General features: G+C 44.4%; 1 protein-coding gene across 1 annotated transcript in view; it reads right to left on the bottom strand.

The window, feature by feature from the left end:
• The window catches only part of WNT2 (Wnt family member 2), a 45185-nt gene that overhangs the window by 11875 nt on the left and 12087 nt on the right, over positions 1-21223 (bottom strand). The window contains exon 4 of the mRNA XM_040644072.1: positions 8641-8905. Within this exon, the coding sequence (XP_040500006.1) occupies positions 8641-8905 (265 nt within the window). The remainder of the gene's footprint in view (positions 1-8640; positions 8906-21223) is intronic.

Below are 21223 nucleotides of genomic sequence, written 5' to 3'. Positions count from 1 at the left end.
GTTGACCATTAGGACATAAAACAAGATTCACTTAAGCCCGTCATCCAATCGGCTGTTTCTCCTCTGGTTGACTTACATGTTGTCATTAACGACACAGATTTATCGAGGGAAGAAAAGAATGTTAGAGCAAATGTTAGAGACCGCACATTCATCTATCTACACACATGGCTTGCCCCTCGCGCAGTAAGGACTGCAAACCTAAAACTAGGAAAGACAGTATCTCCACTTCTCTCAGATAATCTTATTCAACGTTTTTATAATAACCAGGAAAAGCTTGACTGGCACCAGAAAGCATGTTCCATTAAATTAACAAATCCTATCGTGGAATTAAAGTTAAGGTCAGGCTCTTCAAGGCTTTCCATGTCTGGCACACCTAGTCCACCCAAGTTTATTTCCCACTGCCCCCTACTTGTGCCCCTTATGAGCAGGCCAACTCCTCACTGTCCCACTGAAGTGACTGGCTGTGTAGACTGTTTCCTCACAAGAGCTACTCTCATCTGCTGTCCTGGCCTGTCCTCACTCCATTAGATCAGAGGTCTTTTCATTCCTCGAATTTCGGGCCTACTTCAGCACCTGCCTTAGAGCCCTCCCTGTTTCTGCTCCTCACCCACCTGACCCCCTTCCAAAGTCCTATAATGCGTGTCACGCAATAGAGCTCATACACTGTTTCAAAATGTTTGATGATTTCTCATGCATCTTGTCTCCCCAAGGACAGAGGTTAGATCTTGTATTTCTTCTATACACTGCGTTGTGCTCAGCTGTCAACATATAAATTCCTGATTCATTAAATATTAAATTAAAAACAACTTAAAAATGAAGATCAGCTTTTCCTTGCCAAGGGAGGGCACGCTTCCCCAGGGAGTGGTCACTGAGTCCTCAGGCACTATGGTCATAGTAAATTGGCTAACAGCCTGGTTTCTACTCAAATGATCTCACTTGAAATATAGAGAACAGATGCAGAAATTTCAGCACATTTTAAAAAGATAAAGATTGAAAATAAAAACCTAAGGGAGTCTGTGGCATTAAGTTCATGTTCATGTTCTGTAATGGCAAACTTAGAGTGAAATTAATTAACAATTCACTCATTCATTTATGGAATCATAGAAACCTAGGGAATTTCTGGGTAAAACACATATCTTAAGAGACCCAGAGAAGCTAATTTGTCCACGGCTACCCAATCAGTAATCACTAAAAATAGTAATAGGTAGCAACAGGTAGCATCAAAGTCTCTGCTGATCCATAGGCCAGGAATTATTAGGAATACAGGATTTGCATAGGGTTAAGGAAGAGATTCACCACACCAACACAAAATAGGTTTCATGGGGAAAGCCTACATGAAGTAAGAAAATACATTATTTTAAAATACGTTAACATCATTCTTTTGTTTGTAACATATTAATTTTTTCTATTACAAAAAAGAAGGACATCAATTTGACAAATTTTTTGTTGGTGCAAATTATGTCAAAGACTTCAAAAATAGGAAAATGAAAATTTTGTTTCCTTTTTTTCTGAAAAAAGTGTCTTTTTTCAGTTTTCACAAATTCAATCTGATCGCCACTGTCAATTCAAATTAGGGCCCTTTTCAGTGTATCCTAAAAATTTAATAATTCTAGTACATGTACATTCTGAAAGGAAAGGCAGACTTACAGACCACGCCTATAACATAAAGTAGCATTAGAAGTATTTTGCTTGCATTAACAGCAAAACCAGATGAACTAACAAGTAGTCCCACTGATAGTCGTAAATGAAAAAGGTCCCACACAGAGTAAAAGAACTGAGTGTTTGGTGGCAACTAAAAGCCGTTGATATAGTCTACTGCTGTATATGAGACTTTTATCTCTTCCAGGGAAATGGGCAGCCAGCAACATCCTAAGCTCTCTAAATGGTCCACTAATGCATTTGAACATGAGGAAAAATTCCATTTAACATTTCAGTTTAAATGGGAATTTTCATAGGCCGTGTGTTATCATCAGTGATGAGCAAAGACGTGCTTAATAGTCACCTGTCAAAGCAACCAAGTTATCTTTAAGTTATGACGTTGCACCAGCATAACTAAGAATTCAGCTCCTATGATGAGCATATTTAATATGGTTGATAACTTGCCTTTCAACTCAATTCAGCACATTTATATGCTAAGTGAACATAGTTCCTGCCATCATGGAATCAGAGTCCAGTGGGACAGACCGAGACCAAACAAACATGTAAATAAACCAGTGCTGTGAGTCAGGGAACAAGGAAGGCTCTCTGAGCTAGACCCTGATGCATTTCCGGAGTACCTGGTGATGGGTCGATGCGCAAGCGAGAAAGAGGGCAGCACATGACCTGCGGGTTTATGGCTGCCAGTGGAGCGGATGGCTCTGCTGTTTTCTGAGAAGAGGAAGCTTGAGGAAAACAGGTTTCGGGAGTGGGACAAGTCAAGAGTTCCGTTTTAACAGAATCAGGCTGACAATGATGTGAGCAACTGAGAGGAGCTGTTAAGCAGGGGTAGGACCCAAATGAGGCCCCAGAAGCAGTTAAAGGCATTGTGAAGAAGGCCCCCAGGGCAGAAGGTCCAGAAACAGAAGGGAAGAGGGCCCAGCCGGGCCCTGAAGATCTTCAAGATTTACAAGGAGAAACTAGCAACTGGAACTGGGGAAGACCAGCTAGTAGGGCAGGAGGAAAGTCGGAAGACTGTGTTGCAGGAAGGTGGGGCTGGCTAATTGCATTAGCTGCCACTCAGAGTTTGAAGAGAGGGTCCTCTGGATAGTAACTAACCGTAATTATACAATGTAATCAACAATTGCCTATGAAAACAGCGACTTACAGGCCTCCCCAGTACATTTTTCATTTCATCCTCGTCTAGCTGTCTTGTCACTTTTCAGGTATCAATTCATGAATTTCTAAAATAAATCTCAATGCAGAAAGGGATGAATAACCTATTTTTTAATTTTCCAAATGACACATGTACGGTAAAACCCTATAATAGAGCGTCAGAGTGAGGACCGAAACCCAGAAAGCACCCCCTTCCTGTCCGGGCTTGAGGACCCCCAGCACCTGGCCTGAGTCCCACTGCCTGCTCGGCACCCAGCTCATCTACAGAGACAGGGAGGCCTTGTGAAGGCTCAGGGCAAGGACGGGTCTGGCTTCCTCATCTTTGCATTCCAGAGGCTTATCGTATGGTCTGACAAACAGAAGGGGCTCAATAAACATTTGACCCATGGAGCAATGAGGGACCTCGGAGGTACTGTGGGAATTGTGCATTAGTTATCAAAATAAGGTCCATCCATTCCTATTGGCTGACACGCCGTTCCCTTGCTTTCAGTTGGGTCGCAATCACAGAGCGTCAGCAAACCAGGCCACGCCATGGAGCGTGTCTAGATTGGTGAATCTCTGTAAACCGTGGTTGGAATCGCGTTCCCAAGGTTCCAAACTGTTTGCCAAGTACGATTTGTGTAGAGAAAACCTTGATACCTTAGTGCTTCCCCCACTCACAGCCCGCAGCCTTCGGCCACGTGGCGGGCGTACAGCAAACAACAGGTTAAGCAACTGTGGAACTCTGTTTTTTGAACTTGACTGGAGAAGACGTGCAGGGTCGCCTGTTTCCTACAGTTGGAGAGGAGACCTCAGGGTGACCTCTGGCCCAGGTCAGGGTTTTACATCATAACGGGGGAAAGTGGCCCGTGATGAGGTGCATTCGCATCTCTGGAGAGGACAGCGGCATTCCTTGGAGATGGACTATCTCTAACTGGAGGGCTTCTTTGATTTACAGACGCCTGGGGCAATAACCGGCGTAGATAACCACACGAGCGCGAGAATATCCGCCTCAGAGAGCCCGGCTTCCCAGATGCAGCCTTCAGAGTGGCCTGCATCATGTCACATGCACGGCGTCCCGCTGCCGCACGGACTTGCGGAATCTGAGGGGAGTCTTTATCGTTGAACATCAGAGTACTCACTTTCCTCAACTGAAGGCTGGTGGACAGTGTCTGTTGTTGTTGTTGTTGCCATAGAATAGCTTCCTTAATCATTTGAGCTTGTGATTTTTTTTTTAGGAACAGTTAAGGACATTTATACTCTCGAAAACTTGAAGGGCTTGTCCTTGGAAGGGGCCTCAAGGCAACGTGAGCCAAACAGGAGGGAAGCTTGGGTCTGACCACTTTCCACCTCCCTGTGGGCCCCTCCGCGCACTCTGTTCCCGTGTCCTCATGCTGCCTCTTTAGGACACAGGTTTCCCCTCCCCAAATTTCAGGAAGTTAAGTGATAGAGCGAGAAAAGTATGGACTTTTGATTTTTATTTATTGTTTTATTTACCACCTACAGGCCACACAGTCTCGGGCAAGTTAAGAAGCTTTTCTGAGCCTCAATTCCCTTCTCTATAAATGGGGGTAACTGCTGTGCAGATTCAGAGAAAATGCCCAGGAGGTGTATAGCAGGGGCCAGACTCTCAGGGGAACTCACCCAATGTTCCCACCACCCTTCTCCCCCCTGGGGTCTGGGTCTGTCCTCGCCTGGGCATACCCCAGGGTCTTGACTCAGCCTTCTGCATTTCTCATCGAAATTTGCTATGCCTGGTATTATTCTCTTAGGACTTCACTAAAGGCTGGCTTGATCATCTCTGTCAAGCTAATTCCAGTGAAAGCTTGGATGGCTGAGATCATTTTAATGCACTGACAGTGCAAGAGGGTTCCTGAAAATTCAGGGCCTCTACGTGGAAGAAGATCCTTTATACTGGGCAAGCCAGGGTGGGGAATATTTTTGGGTGCTACTTGTCTAGAACTCCTTAAGTAAAGATTTCTTTTTTCCTTTGTAAGGTATCAGGTATTCCAAAGAATATAATGTCTCCCGGGATTTCTTCTTACCTAATACTTATGAAAAAATACTTATGAAAACAGTGTTAGGCCAGGGACTGCCTAAAACATCGATTTTCCACTTTAATGCGCTGAAGTTTGAAATGCAGACAGAATCTCACCAACAATCCCCTGAGATTCTGATTTAAGAGTTTTCCGAAGAGGCCCTCACTTTGGAAAATAGTGGACTAGACCTGTAGCCTTCGTCCGTTCCACAGACCGGATTGACAAAACAAGCAGGCTCACTCCGGTCACATAATGAGTTTCTTGGAAAGGGAAACAAGTGTTGGCCAGCGAGAGTAAAGTCAGTCAGCTGCAGGTATCTCTTACTTGGCAAGACTCAAGCTGCTCACCACCATTGCTTTTCCAGTGCTGACAAGTAGAAGGTACCCAATCAGTTAAACAGGAAATGTGTAGGATATTTTAAGAAAGCGAAATAGAACAATATGGCCACAATTAAGCACACTGGGTGGTGTGAGATGTCATCTAGGGAAAGATTAGTGCCAATTTGAATAGAGAAAATGAAAGAAAAATTAATTTGCTTTAAATTTTACTGCCCCATTCGGACCTATTTTAGAGCCTGGATACCTGTGAAGGTAACCCATTCCAAACACGTGGGCGTTCCATTTAGCCCTTCCTAGAAAACAGGCCCTTCCTAAGGCAGTATGGTGCTACTGAAGGGAAGAGAGTCCCTCCGTGACATGCTCACTCAGTAACGCGCACATGCTGGGGGCTTCTTTAATACAGATTGACAGGACGCTAGCCTTGGAACCCCCAGCACCTTCCTTTCAGGACAAGGGTGCAGAGCTCAGAGAACGAATGTCGCTGTGAGTTATGAGCAAGAATCTCCCCCTTCCTGAAGGACTCAGATTTTGTCACATCTCCCTGCCTCCGCAGAGGTTAGGGGCTACTCCAGAATGATTGGGAACCACACCCTTCCATGACTGTTGTGACCAACTTTCTAGAGTGCATGCTACAGGATTTCTAGTAGAAAATGGCCAGGATAAGTCTTCATCTTTAGAAGGCCATCGGTTACACGGCAAGCGGAAGGCTCTAGGCTGCTGTGTGAGTTGACGCAGGCTTTCTCAGGGAAAATCCGCATCTCACACGTGTGGCTATGTATATGTGAATTCGAGTATGAACAATGAAAACTCTACTCTTTCAATAATTGGAACTTTTGCCTACATGATAGCAAACACCCTGAATCATATTTTCACTTAAGTAGTCACCTGATGGTCAATAGAATTAAAAAGAAAAGTTTATACGGAGGACTTTGGCATTTTGTTCGGCTCAGCTATAAAAAGACGTGAAGGATAGCTCAAACGGGTTATGAATAATCTAGGGGTCCTAATGGAAATCTGGTCCAATACACTGAAAATGGCTACTTAAAAAAAAAAAGAATAACAGGGTGGCTCCTGGTTAATCAACACCACCAACAACCAAGTTCACATCTTTTTAAGCTAAAAATGAGACAGGCTAAAATGAGCCTAAAATAGAACAGAATAAATTGAGAGTGACTAAATGATAAAACTTCCCTCCGAAAGTCAGCATCTGCCACAGGGTGCCTTGCGGCTGGTGCATCGAGAGACAGAGTGAAATGCTTAAAAGGACGGACGGTTCAAGTCTCTGCTCTGTGTCTTAACCAACCGGGAGTTTTTGAGCAAATTCCGTAACCTGTTTGTCAGAGCCTCATTCTCCCTCCCATAAAATGGGATGATAACATACCCCTTTACAGATTCTCTGTGGAGTCACTGACAGAATGCAGATCAAGTGCTCATGAACGAGAGGTACTGCAGATGTGTTCGCTATTTTAGGATCAAGGCACAGAACCGTGTTCTAATTCCGGGAGGAGCAAAAGCAAAGTGTGGAAGAACAACTTAGTATCCTGAAGACGAGTCAGGGGATAGATTCAGAATCTCCTCTGGGGGGAAGACAAGGTAAGGTCTTTATTTCATTGGACACCCATGAGGCAGTTCAGTGGTCATCACGCATCATAACCATTTGTTTCACTGTGTGAACTGCTTCAATTCAAAAAGCCAGAGAAGATGTCTTGGGGAAGCAGGTCCTCTGACATTTGAAATGAGGGTTTGGCTTCACGCTGTCTTTTCAGAGCTAGCTAGTGACAAGTTGCGTCAGGGTCAGGTGTGCGGGCCATGGGATCAGATAGCCAGACATCCATCCCCTCCAAGACCAGGGAGATCTTGAGCTAGTCATTCACTTTTCTCATCTTGGGATGATGATATCATCCAGGGCTGCTTATCTGATCTCAAAAGCTAAGATGGGAATTTGGTTCGTGCTTGGTGTTGATCAACCAGGAGCCACCCTCTCCCCACTCCCAACCCCCGAACTGGTTCCAATGTGCTGATGTCATTGGGTGGCTCTGAGGATTAAATAAGACCATGTGTGCAATGATCTGAGCCCATTACCTGGCACACAGGAGTCAATCCACTGTAATTCCTAAAGGGATCACAATGTCGTCATCCCCATGTCCTGTCGGAGGAGCCTAAGCTTAGATGGCTAGTTAATGGCAGAGGGGAGCCAGACCTCTGGGACAATCCTGGATCGAAGTATAGGTTTCATGGTGATTTGGCTGAAACTTTGGGCTGAGAGTAGGATGACTTGTTAGAGGTCCCAGAGCAGGTCAGGAATGCAGCAGGGCACAGATCTGCTCCTTGCGCTCGGCCCTTGTTAATCCGTAGGCTGCATGTACAAACCTGCCCAAAGGCTGTAAAGAACGTGCTCATCAAACAGGAAGGAAATTCGGCTGCTCACGGACAAAGGAGAGGCTCTGGACTTCTTGTGACATTCCCTGGTAATAGTCCCTTTTGGTCAATCTAGTGTTAGGAGCTGGCTGCTGTCTGCACTGTTTTACTGGTTTCTTTGCAATTACTTTAGAACCAAAAACAAATTTAGAATTTAAATTCAAGGATGTTTTTCCTGATAATGAATTCCCTTGCTTTCTACTAAGTCTGGGAAGTTGGCTCGAGCCAGAGTTTGCCTTGGGCTCTCCATCTCCTCCTATCCACTGAGACTTGGGCTCATTCTTATTTTGGATGAGGCTTTGCAAAGACTGTGCTAAGCCTGGAGCTCACTGCTGCCAGGGAGAGGTGAGAGGTAGAGAAGAGCAGGTGCCTTAAACCACACTGGTGGAAACAGCTACGTTGAGGCTGATGGAGCTGCTCTTTGAGTGAGTTCAAGACAGACGAAGTGCTGTCTGGAGGAAAGGGTGTGGCTTTAATAAACAAAATGCCTCTTACACAGCTCTCATCCACTGCCCACCAACGGCCAAGCCAGTGGGGATGAATTTTTGCTTTCTAGTATTTGGCAACTTCTCCGCATATTGGAAAGAACGAAGGAGTGAGAAGTATGGCAGATCTCAAAACTGGCTAACTTTAAAGCCCTGGGCCCCTCTTCCACAGTCACAGAGGTGGGATTTGTAAGGGAGAAGGTGCATGGCCTAGCTCTACTCTCTCGGCTTCGGGATCACAGCAGAGACACCGGTTGCTGTTCAGAGCGAGTGGGCATTAGAGTTTCGTCCAGGCTGAAGAATTTGGCTAATCTGCATATTCTGACTCTTTGCCATGTACCTTCTTGGGTTCACCTTTCTCCAGAACCTGCACATTATGAACCCATTTCTCCAGTTGCCTAGGAAAGCTCTCCACACGCTCACATGACTGAGCAGAACACGACGTTGAACGTGAAGGCAGCTGGCTGCACTTACGGAACTGTCAGGCTGCACACCCAGGACTGCACTGAAGTTGTGGAGTATGGATCGGTGACAGAATTAGGTACTGCGAGTAGAGGGTTTTGAACTTACCTGCATCTCGGTCCCTGATACAATAGTCTGGAGAATTCTCAAAATACACGAGGTCATTTTTTGTTGGCTTCTTAAACCTCTTGTTAGCCACAGTGAAACCAGTGCCGTCCTGGTTCATGACGACCTGGATGGCCCCGTTGTACTTCCTCCAGAGGTAATCGCCCGTTTTTCTGAAGTCGGCCATGGCCAGCCAGCACGTCCTCAGAGTACACGAGCCGCTCACGCCGTGACACTTGCATTCCTGTTTCAAGAACCGCTTTACCGCCTGCCGGGAGAGACGGGCAAGTTCAGTGCAGGTGGACGCGAGCCCCTGACGGGTGCTGCAACTCCCCTTCCCGCCGAGCGATCGAGAAGTGACCCTGATGACAGAGGATCCTGGGGCTTAGGACTGGGAGATGTTGGAGGGCACCTCTGCCACACCTCACTGACCACCGGAGGTGGGGTTCCCGGGGAGACTCGGGGTGGGGGCAGTGCCTGACCGTGAACACCATTTGGCTATTGGTATAACAAAAACCTCACTAATTTGAACTGAACAGGGCACAGGGCCAGTGTGAAGAGTGAGAGAATGAATTAGAGGGGTTTTTTGTATATAAATATGGCTTTATTATCTTAAAACTGTACAGTACTACTCAGGAATTGCTAAGCCTGCTTTCGATACGCCGATAGTGATTGTTACTATTTCCATGTTCCAGGCATTGTGCTGATGCTTCCTACACTCTATCTCAATGACCTTAATCTTCACAACGATCCTGTGCTACCATATTTATTTTGCAGATGATGGGGGAGCAAGTCTGAGGGAGGTTAAAGCACTTGTCCCAAGGGACACGGCTGGTACAGGACAGAGCCAGGGTACGCTGGAAGTCAGCTGATGACCTCAGAACGCCAGTCATTTGGGAGATTATCACTCGACTTTGGCCAAATTATTCAGCTTAGATGACAGGGCTGAGCTTGCTCTGTCTGTTTGCAGAGAGGAAACAAAGGGAAATGGGACCAGCCCATCTCAGCTGGCTCCCAGCACGGGCACCCCCTTTGTGTAGGCTGTGGGTCTGTGGACAGGGAAGGGCTCTGGTGGGCCCTGGAACTGTCCAGGGATATTTCTGCTTTGGTCTTGATTAGCCAGCAGACCTGGGCCAGCCCCAACACAATTTTGTGTGTTACACAGGCCTGGCCCATTCTCCCAGACTCAGCTAAGGGAAGAGAGTCTTCAGGACCCATGGTCCCCAGAGCCTTCCTGAGCTACTGTTCTTCCCACTTTCTAAGTGAGGAGACTAGGCATCAGGGAAGTAAGATGACGGGCCCAAACTCCTAGGCCAGGATGTGGGATGGCAGATGCAAACTCAGACTCTGGAGTCTTTCCAGCTCATAGGAGGGACAAATAAATGGATTTCCTCAAAGTATTTTCTAAGAGCATGTGTTCTGATTACAAACCTTCCTGTGCTCCCTTTTTCATATGATTCACTAATTTAACAATTGTCATCCCCCCCGAACAGTTAGAACTAATTTCTTGTTCAATCAATCAGTTTTCCAAATTATTATAATATTGAAAGAGCTTTTTGTTGCTCATGGGAGATCACGACTGTCGATTAAGGACTTCCTCCATCAGATACCCAGAGTGACACACAGAAGGGCAGTGGGGGCGAGCAGCCTTGGGGGGCTCACCAAAACAACGCCTTTGATCCTTGGCTCAGGCACAGAGCAGAGGAGGAGAAACCTGCCTGCCGAGGGCTCCCACCTCTCTGCTTGTATCCCCAAGACAGCACCTATCTGGGTTGGAAGGCATAGGCAGAAGGGACAGTGAACCCCATTGATGACATTATCTAAGGTGGTACTATGAACAAAATTCTTGGCGTAACACATTGAGAGAATGATTTCTAAGACCTCGGATGTGGTAGATTCAACCTTGCCCTGCCTATTTCCTGAGAGTCTGGTATAATTGCTCTGGGGGTGGGACGTGGGTGGGTGTCTCCAGCGCTCATCTCAGGGGGAGCTCCCTGCAATACAATTGCTTACCCTTCCCCACGCTCCCCCAAACCCACACGCATGCAGATGCCAGTCTTCCAGGCTGCCTTGCCAGGGCCTCACCAAGGTAACTTTGCCCAAACCTGGTTTTGCCTCCTCTACAGATTCAATTTCTTTTCTAACCAGGTGTGCAGAAAGGTTCTTCATTCCAGAAAGTCAGTCCCAAACAAGCATTTTAGAGCCGAAGGATCCAAGACATCGTGGTGGCTCTCCAGTTGCAAATTCAATAACACCCTTCCCAGGTTGGGCCTCAGCACCCTACATGTCCTGCTTTGCCCCTCATGGTGGACCATGCCCTGTTAGCATTTGAAATCTGTGCTCTTCAACATAAGCCAGGCTTGAAGGGCAAGGACAGAGAAGTGAGCTGGAGGAATGTCATTAGTTTGGTCCTCCAGGTCACAGGGATCTGAGGATATTTAAGGGATGTCTTAGAATGAACTCCTTTTCTAGAACTATACTCTCCCATGTGCCTTCCTCCCCCCCCATATCTTTATATTCCAGGTGTTTGGTATGAGGTTCCCTGGGTGACCTGGATGGCAGGCCTCACCACAGACATGGCCCTAGAAGGGCCACCTTGGCTCCCTGACTGCTGCATTTGGGTCCCACCTGCCCAGGAGTTTTCTATCCTAAGATCTCAAGAGAGCCACATAGAACTCATTCCATGCCGAGTGCTTGGGAACTGAATGCTCATTCTTCAAGCCTTAGTCCTTTTAAAGCTGGGCTATTTACTCATAAACAACACTCTTAGCTTCACAAATGACAGGAAATATTACTGCCCTCCCTTTATAATGCTAAGTTTCCAGGTTGCAAACTTCAAAGTTGGTAAATGTTTTAGATGACTAACTGAAGCATTTGCGTATTAATTTAAAATTCGATCTTAAACATGTATTTTACGAATCCTTCTAACGACACATGGCAGTGGTACACCCTGCCGATCATCATCACCACTGGCAACGGCCGTCCCCTCCCCCCTGCTAAGTTTTGCTCAGGTGTGGAAGCCCGTGCTTCAGAACGGGCCAGGCCTCTCTGACCCAGAGCAGCCCAGGTCAGTGATAGTAATTTCAGTGTCCCGCTACTGATTCAGCTGGGGCCCATACGATGCTCGGAGCACTCTGTAGGGGGACTTGTGAGAAAGATTTCTTCATGCTTTAAAAAAGACACACGAGAAGCTTTTTTTCCCTCTGTCTCTGGATGTGGTTTTCTGCAGCGGCTCCCCTGGGACATGAGGCAGCCAGCTCAGAACCAGCAACAAGCTGCTGCTGGCGGTATGGAAAGATGGCAAGGACCGGGCTCTGGAGCATGTTGCTGAACCGCTTGAATGAATCCACCTTGGCCTGGCCCTGCCTCCGTACTTCTTGTGATCCAAGATATGAAGTTTGTGCCCCCAGGGTCTATTACTTATAACAGCAAGTATTTCAACTGGAACCATGGTCAGTTCTTGATTGTGGATTAATCATAGGCTCTATCTGACAGTGAACCTTGGGGGAAAGGGAGACCTTCTCTGATGCTGGGTTTGCTCACAGCTCTAGGCCCCACTCTTAACACACAGCCTGTTCGGGGCTCCATCACAGCTCGGGGGACCCATCCGCCTCTGGGTTTGCAGACTTGACATTCAAACTCTTAACCATGAAGGGGACAACCCCTGCTCAATCAGAGAGGCAGAGGGAAGGGGACCTAAGCCGAGGTGGCATGATTTAGAGAGTAGCTAATGCTAACGTACGAATAAGGAAGGGGACTGGTGAGTTTAGGAACTTCCTAGTTTAGAAAAATTCCTATGATCCAATGTTATAATAACCACGTAACAATAACAACCACTTATCCAGTACTGCACTGTGTGACAGGCTCCATGACAGGTGGTTTACACGCATTATCTAATTACCACAATTAGGCAAAATAGGTTATTATTCCCATTCTATAATTATGAAAACCGGGGCTCAGTGAGGAAAGTAAAATCCCCAGTTACCCAGATAGACGGAGGCAGAACTAAGGTGTGAATCCAATTCTCACTCCCAGATGTGCGATCTTTCTAAAAACATTTAAAATCTTATATAAATTTCATTGTGCTTTTCTCAAATTTTGAATTATGCATACTGTTTCCCTCCATTCTTTTGAATAAGTCAAAAATTGACTAGATAAGATTGCCTGCATAATGGAATAAAAGAGGCAGAGAGATTGAGGAGGGGGGACTATATTGCATCGTCCAAACTAATAGTCATCAAAAAATCTATTCAACAGGCAATTCACAGAAAAAATATAAAGTCCTAACAAAAGTACAAAAAGATATTCAACTTCAGAAGTATCAAGAAATGCAAACTAAAAGAATGCAACATTGTTTTTTGCCTAGCAGATTCACAAATAGTAAAAATGCTGATAATACTAGGTGTTGGTTGGGAGTACCAATGAAGGAAGACTTTAACAAACTGTCGGTGGAAGAGTAAATTGATACACCATTAAAAAATGGAGAGCATTTTTGCAACACCTGTCAAAATTTTAAATATATGTATCCTTTGACCTCAGTGATTCCACTCTGGAAATATTTGCACAACTTTGAAGGCTACATGCCCACATGGATGTTCAATGCAGTGTACTCAGCAAGAGCGAAAATTAGGGGAAAAAGCCCAAATGACATCAATAGGAAAATAGTTAAGCAAATTATGGTATATGCTTAATAATGGAATATCATGTGGACTTTGAAAATTGAGGTAGATCAGTATGACAGAATGAAAGGAAGCCGAGTGGCAAAAACAAATTGCACAGCACTATATACGATATGGTCCACTTTTTAAAGGCCTGCGTATGGGTGTAGACACAGAGAAAGAAGGGAAAGCATGCTCTCCTACAATCTGGCTGCAGTCTGAGGGGTTGCATGGTCTGAGAAGAGAGGGAAAAACAGAGTCAAACTCTCTGATATTGATACGTTGTACACCTGACGCTAATAGAACATTGTATGTTAATTATACTTTCACTAAAAAATAAAAGAGTCAAGCTCTGTATGGAACAGAGTAAAACAACAGCGATTGGGGGATTGTCGCCTGGCATCTGGAGAGAGCAGAGCAGTGAGTCTCGTTCCGGCTACACATTAAAATCACCTGGGTCTGGCTTCCGGCCCCAGACCGGCCTCTCCCTCCCTCTGCGGAGTAAATCACAGCTGAGGCTGGCGGCGGCCTGGCCCTGACGCTACTACCCGTCTCAGGTGCTCCTAATAGGCGGCCAGGCGGAGAAGCCCAAATCCCAAATGGCGTCCAAAGCCAGGAGAAGGGGCTGCAGCCCCCAGGAGTCCCAGCCCACCGAGGGGCCGACGGGTTGGAGCAGGTGAGTTGCTGCGTGGCAGGGAACGGCATTACATTTCTAGGAACAGGGATAGCTGATTATTGAATTAGAACTTGTGCCCTACCCTATGTCTCCGAAACATACTCGTATCCAGGAAGAAACGGCTACAAGCAACGGTTTGTGCTCATGCTGTTTTGGAGGGACTCAAAGGCGGGGATGGAGTAAAAGCCAAGTGCTTTTAGAGGACCAGGCTGCCGTGGAGGGGCCTGCCCAAGGGGACGTGCCCCCGGAGGTCTGGGGAGGTGAGGGGAGAGGGGCTGCTGGGCTTCCCATGCAGGCCACAGGGCAGGGGGTGAGCAGCCGCAGACTTGCTGGCAGGTAAAGGAAGGGGTGAGCGAAGCGGAGGACCTGGGGACATCCCAGGGGCTGCCAGACAGTCTGGGATTATTGTGTTTGTTTGTTTTTAATGATTACTTTCAGAATTTTTAACGAAAGAAATATGTGCCCATGGTTTCAAAATATCAGATAGTCCAGGAAGGATCAGGGTGAAAAGCTGAAACCTTCTGTTGTACCCTTGTCTTCTCTCCCCCTTCTTCTGACCGCACAGCACAACCCCAGAGGTGGTCACTCAAAATGAATTCTGCTTGTAGCCTTTCTGGTGGTTACCTACGTGCCTGTAGGAAGAGTTCTGTGCCAGGGGACCCCTGACTTTGGGAATAGGAAAAGGCATCCCAAGAGCCCTCTGCCAGAAAACTGCCATAATAACTAAACAAATCCTTAGTAACCACAAGGTGAGTCGAGCCCCCTGGAGGGTGCGTTGCCAGGTTGGCCGAACGGGAGGTGGCAGCCCTGCCTGTCACTGTTGACCTAATCTACAGAGGGTATTTTCTAAGAGACTTCTTACAGTGGTTGAGAATTTATCCCAGCCCTTCCTTTCCTAACCCTGCCTCTCAACAATTCTGGTGATCTAGGCAACTTCAAGGCCCAAAGTTGAACAGTTCTTGTTCCAAAAGTTCCAAAAGTCACCGGTGCTGTCTCATATGAAGACACTGCAGTCCCTCCTCCCCTTCTGCTTCCCAGTCTCCATCAGTGGTGCTTGATCTTTTATAGGGACAAAGATGAGGGCATTCAAGTCCTATTCTGTGACTGTAGGTTCTCCCACAATATGTCTAGGCATTGACTCTAAAAATGGAAAACAACACAGAGGTAGTCTGTTAGCTGTGCAAGTAAGGACCATCCCAGGACTGCGGATCATAATCTCTGATCCAGCATCACAGCTTCTGTGACAAAGAAGAATGTGTTTGGAGTGAAGTTTGGGGTTTTCCCATTTTCCTTGCTACCAACTGCATTTACTATAACCCGATGTTTTGCACCCTCACCACCCTTCCATCTATCCCTGAGGCCTCCACGATCCTCCACTTTCCTCCAACCTGGACTGGCTACGCAGCTGAGAGCCAACATCATATCCTCCCAGTTTGGACACATTGCTCTGCTAGATGCCATGTTCGCTCTTTTTGGTTTATTCCTTCTCTTTGCAGCAACTTCTTAACTCCTTCAAGGTGCATGGGGGATATGTCATCTGAATTTTTGTGCATCTAAAATGTCTTTATTCAGCCTTCATACTTGACTAATAGTTTGGCTGGTTATAGAATTCTGGGTTGAAAATAATTTTTCCTCAAAACTGTGAAGGTGTTGCTCCATAGGCTTTGGCTTCTGGTGGTGCAGATGGGAAGTCTGATGTCCAGCTGATTCTTTGGCAAGTGACTTTTGTTTTCATTTCACTTTGTATTTTTTTCTACATGGAAGTCTCCAGAAACTTTCCTTTATCCTAGGTGTTCTGAAATATCAGCATGATATTTAGGATTTTAAGAAAAAAATTAAACCTCCTCAGCTCTCAGTGGACCCCTTCAATCTGGAGACTCTTTCAGCACAGAGACATTCTCTTAATTATTTTTCTCCCTTCGATTTTTTCAGTTTCTTCATGGCATTCTAATTAGTTGCTGAGCCTTCTCAATTGATCCTTTATGTCTTTTATATTTTCCCTCTTATATTTTTAATACTTTCTTTCTGGCTTCTTGAGAAAGAAATTCCATTAAAGTAACACTCCTAGCTCTCACCAGTCCCTTACTCATTTCTCTCCAGGGGAGGAGAAGTGACTTGTCCAACTGGTGAGTTTAGAGGAAGGACAGGGTTATGTGTCTGGGTTCCTTCTTGTCTGGCATCTGCCAGCCTGTGGAGAAGGTGAGCTATGATCAGTTCCTTCCCTCCAGCAAGGGGCTCCCTGCAGGGGCTCCAATGTGCAGCCTGTGACAGGGTGAGTAAGTCTGTCCAATTCAGGCGTGGAGTGCTAGCAAGTGCTTCGAAGCTTTGAATCTACATCCTCCAGGGCAGCTTTCTTTTCAATAGAGCAACAGACATTTTTATTCTATCCATCCATTTCCTTTATCAATTTTTCGGTTGGATTCAAATTCAAGTGGGAAAGATGGGTTTGTTTATGGATCTCCTTAAACTCCACTTGTCTTTTGGGCTTCTTCTTTTTCTTTTTTTCTATTTATTTGTTTGTTTGAAGCAAAATGGTATATAATATTATACAAGTTCCATTATAATTTGACATCTGTATACATTACAAAGTGATCACCACCAACAGTCTAGTTACCCTCCATTCTACAGTTGATCCCTTTTACCCATTTCACCCGCTGCTCCACCCCCTTCCCCTCTGGTAACCATCAACCTGTTCTCTATCTATGAGTTTGTTTTTGTATTGCTTTTCTTGTTCGTTTTGTTTTTTTAGATTCCACATATGAATGAAATCAAATGGTATTTGTCTTTCTCAGTCTGACTTATTTCATTTCGCATAATATCCTTAAGATCTGTGTTGTCACAAATGGCAAGATTTCATTCTTTATGGCTGAGTAGTATTCCACCGTGTATATCTACCACATACTTATTCATTCATCCACTGATGATCACTTCAGCTGCTCCTATATCTTGGCTTTTGTAAATAATACTGCAGTGAACATGGGATGCAGAAACTTTTCAAATTAGTCTTTTAGTATTCTTCAGATAAATACTCAGACGTGAAATAGCTAGAGCATATGGTAGATAGATCTATTCTTAGTTTCCTGAGGAATCTCCATAGCGTTTTTCTGGGCTTCTCGTTATGCAGAATTTCTGGGAGGTTTCTTGGCTTTCTCTTCCAAGCTCTTTCCTACTCTCTCAACGTCACTTTTTCAAAGCATCCATTCTTGTAGTTTATGGATGTTAATATCTTCTGAAATATCTGTGAGGAGATTAATTAGGCTTTTAAAAAATTCTCTTCTCATCCTTGAATTATTGTTTTTTCTTCTTGGGGTCATTTTTCCTACCATTTTTGGTCTTTTTCTCTCTTGCTGCTGAATTTAATTAAATATATGGTAATCCTTGGACAGTCTCTTTATATTTAAGAATGAAGTCATAAAATGGTATTTAGGAATGCTGGTTATATGGGTGGGGCTTGTGGGCCAGAGGGGTTTGCTTTCTGGTGAGTAGGTAGGACACTGGCTGTTATGCTGGAGACTCTAGCTCCAGAAAGCCTGGGAGGTTATGCCAGACTTCCAGGAGTTTCACTCATGGGGGGAGGGGAGTGGATGAGGGTTCCATCTCTGGGTTTTTCAGTTAGTCCCAGTTTTTAGGCCCATGCTTCTCTCCAATGCTCATTAGTAATTGAGCATCTTGGTTCCCACTGTAGCTATTGTCCCATCTGCTTTTTCCTTTCCTCTATCTGCTTTTACTCTCCTACTAGACTGTGGCTTCTTCATCCTTCTTTATCAGTACAATTTCTTCATTTACTTCCCACTTCCCAGAAATTTGTTGGGCTCTCTCATTTCTTTGACCATTCTCCTTATGGTTGATTTCAACCACTTTTAATCCCATTGCTATAATTTTAATGAGGTTTTGGGAGGAAGATGTGAAATACCATATATCCTGTCCACAGCCTTCAGTCTGTTTGCACTCAAATGTCTGGAAGGACCGTGGGGTGGGGATGGGGTGGGGAGTAACTTCCCCATCTTCCATAGACATTTCTGCACTGCTCAATTTGCTTTCGTTTGGGCAAGTCTTGTTTCACTGCAGGAAGAAAGAACACTAGAAAGAATTGTTGGCAGCGGCTTGCTGTCTCTTTTCAGTGTGTGATGCTGAAAGCTTCTTCCAAAAACAGACCCATGACATGGGTCCTGTTTTCTCTTTTGTCTCAAATCTTTCCTAAAGGGTCTCTTCTGTTTCCTTCTTTGATTCTTAATGGCTGCTGCTTCACGGTTGCTGTCAAGATTCCATTTCCAGCCTTCCCTGCCTCTTCTCTCACATTCTTATGGCCCTGTGGCTTTTCATATCACCAAACTGGCCAGTGCAGTTGGCATCAACCCTTCAGCCCTCACTGTTCACTTAATCCCCTCTCATTTTAATTCTGTGGCATCCAGTGAATAAATACTTACTTGCTCATTTGACATGACTACTTAAAAAATAATAATAAATATGATTCCTAAGGCCAGCAGTACTCTTTTGGTATTCAGCCTCATGGAAACCGTTTTTAGCTTACCAGATAACTTTTCTCAAAAAATCTTCTATAGGCTCATAATTGGTTCCGTGCTAAAATCGTACTTAGCAGATTCTTTATGTGGCCCTTAAATCTCTAATTTTGAGTATTTTAAGTCTTTGGTCTGCAGAGGCTATTTTCTAGACTTAGGATTTAAGAAACTTCTACATATTAGCATTCTATCCCAAAGAGACAAAAGTTTGAATGTTAAAAAAAGAAAAGGGGGCTATTAAAGAAGATAATGCATGCATTGAGGTAGAACAACTCTATTTTATATTTATCACCCAACTTACTGTCGGAGCATAATAATGAAGCATAACATTCATGAGGGTCTTACTATGCGTCAGGCCACACCAAGCACTTTATGTCACTCACTGAACCCACCCAAGCACGCCATGATCACTGTCTTATATAAGCCACACAGACACATAAGGTGTTTACTATTTTTATCCCCATTTCACAGATGAGGATATTGAGATACCTAGAAGCTGAGGGGCTTGCCCTAGGTCCCACAGGCAGTGTGGCTGAGACAGGATGTAACCCAAACGTGACTGGCAGCAAGGCTACACCTCAAATCACTCTACCAGCGTTTGTCATACTCCACCCCCCAGGGCTTCATACTCTCTGGGTTCAGTGAGTTTTATGAAAGTTCTTACATGTAGTGTTTGTGTATCTAATTATACTCTACAAGGAATTATTTGTCAGTTAGTAAAACTTCTCCCAAGGAGAACGAAATTTTGGTTTAAGTCAGCTTTGCTGAAAATGGAGTCCGAGCACCCCCAGGGTGTCTTTGTAAGACTTCTTTACAGGACAGCTCTTCCTATCAGAATAAGGGCAATCCACCTTATACTCTGTGAAATGGATGCCAACTTGACTATTGACCTTGCCTTAGAAATTCAGTTTAGAATTTATTTTAGGTCCCTATATGCTATGTTTTAACTAAATTACTTAATTGAATGTGGGCATTCAAAGGAGTGTTAGTACTTCACTTTTTAAGTTGAGTCTATGCCACAAAGCAACTAATATATTTCTGGTCTTATATCAGTTTTCCTGAGGGAAACACACATTAAAAACCTATTTAATTTTCAGATGCTGGCTTAAAGCCAAGTACATTTATTAACAATTGAGTCCTTTTGACAGGTCCACATCTCTAAGATAAGAGTTCCTGAATCAGACCAACTTCTGTTTTTCAAACATACAAGCTCTGGAACTAGGGAAACAAGGGACATTTATTAGCCACCTGTGCAGCTGATTTGCGGATACAATCATTTATTAACTTAAATGAGACATTGTGATTTCTCGAGCACTGTCATTCTTCAAAAACTGTGCCTGCGGGTGGGCTTAGCTAGGAAATACAAGGTGTGGAATTTATATTTGTGGAATTCAAGAACATTACCGTTGACTAACCATACATATAATAATTCTTATGACTAAGGAGGCCAGTCTAAAAACATTTTCTATGAATAATAGAATTTTACGGGGAACTGTAACAATTTTGTTAAAAGTTATTCTCTGTTTTGGGACTTTGATTCTGGTTAGTTTTTGATTCATATGCTCTATAAAGATCTATAGTACGAAGCACATACTATGTTTAGGTGCAAGACAGGGGTGAGGTTGGCAGAACCAATCTACCTTTGCAAAATGCGTTTAATTCTATGAACTAAGGAGACCAATTAGAAAACAGGTACCTATGAAGTGAGATTTGTGCCTCCTAAGGATGCTCAACATTATTTAAAGGAGGGGTAGATGAATAGGAGGTTAAAGCAACCTGGCTCTGTAGTTCAGTTCGATTTGATCATTTTCTATTGATACTCCTTACTTTTTGAGAATGTGATTTCTTTTTAATGATGCCCAGTTCTCTTGGTTCAGAACCATTAATAATTATTTATCTTAAGGGGCATCTTGGAAGTTTTTATTAGGTCCAAGATTCCTCGCCTGTAATAAGTCTGTGCTTATGTCTTGGGAAATATCCATTTCTGTTGGACTCTGGACACGTTTCCTATAGACAGAAGTATCTGCTTTGTCCCCCAGTGCCCCAGTGGGCCAAGCTCAGGGCAGGCTCCGGTGCTCCACGGCAGTGACCTTGAGTAGCCCTGGTTTGGGCAGGGCGTGGAACTAGAAACTCTGAATCCCTTGACCCTCCAAACTTCTCCCATATAAAATACAGGATGCCAAGTTAAGTCTGAATTTCAGATGATTTCAGCTAGCAAGTAAATTCAATTTGTTTGCTAATTCCAGCCACCCTATTAGACCTTAGTCTCTTCATATGCAAAATATGAACAGCAATGGTATCTGCCTTTTAGACCTGCTTAAAACCTGGTGTATACATTTTATTTAATGTGGCAATCCTCTTTGGGTAAGCTGTCTAAAGTCACGCTCAAGTATTAGAGCCAATATTCTGATCCTAGAGCCCCAGTCTCCATACTGCCTTGGTCAGGATGCCTTCAATAGCTAAGAACCCCTAATGAATGAGGTAGCTAATAGTAATGTAAGCATTATGTTAAAAATATAAATTTCAACACAGTTGCTATAAGCTAACTTTTTGTTAGTATACATCAGTAAGTGTAATATATACATCAGCCCTTGTCTGTATATTTAAGCCTGAAAATAAAACTCAGGGAAGTAAACATTTCTTATAATTTTCCTACTCTATTTGAGGCATTAATTCAAACACATTATAGAACACCTGAATTTTGAAATCTATCACTCTTTCAAGGGGGACTC

This window comes from Ursus maritimus, unplaced genomic scaffold (assembly GCF_017311325.1).
Source record: "Ursus maritimus isolate PB19 unplaced genomic scaffold, ASM1731132v1 scaffold_3, whole genome shotgun sequence".
Classification (NCBI taxonomy): Eukaryota; Metazoa; Chordata; class Mammalia; order Carnivora; family Ursidae; genus Ursus; species Ursus maritimus.
This window is presented reverse-complemented; position numbering and strand designations above follow the sequence as displayed.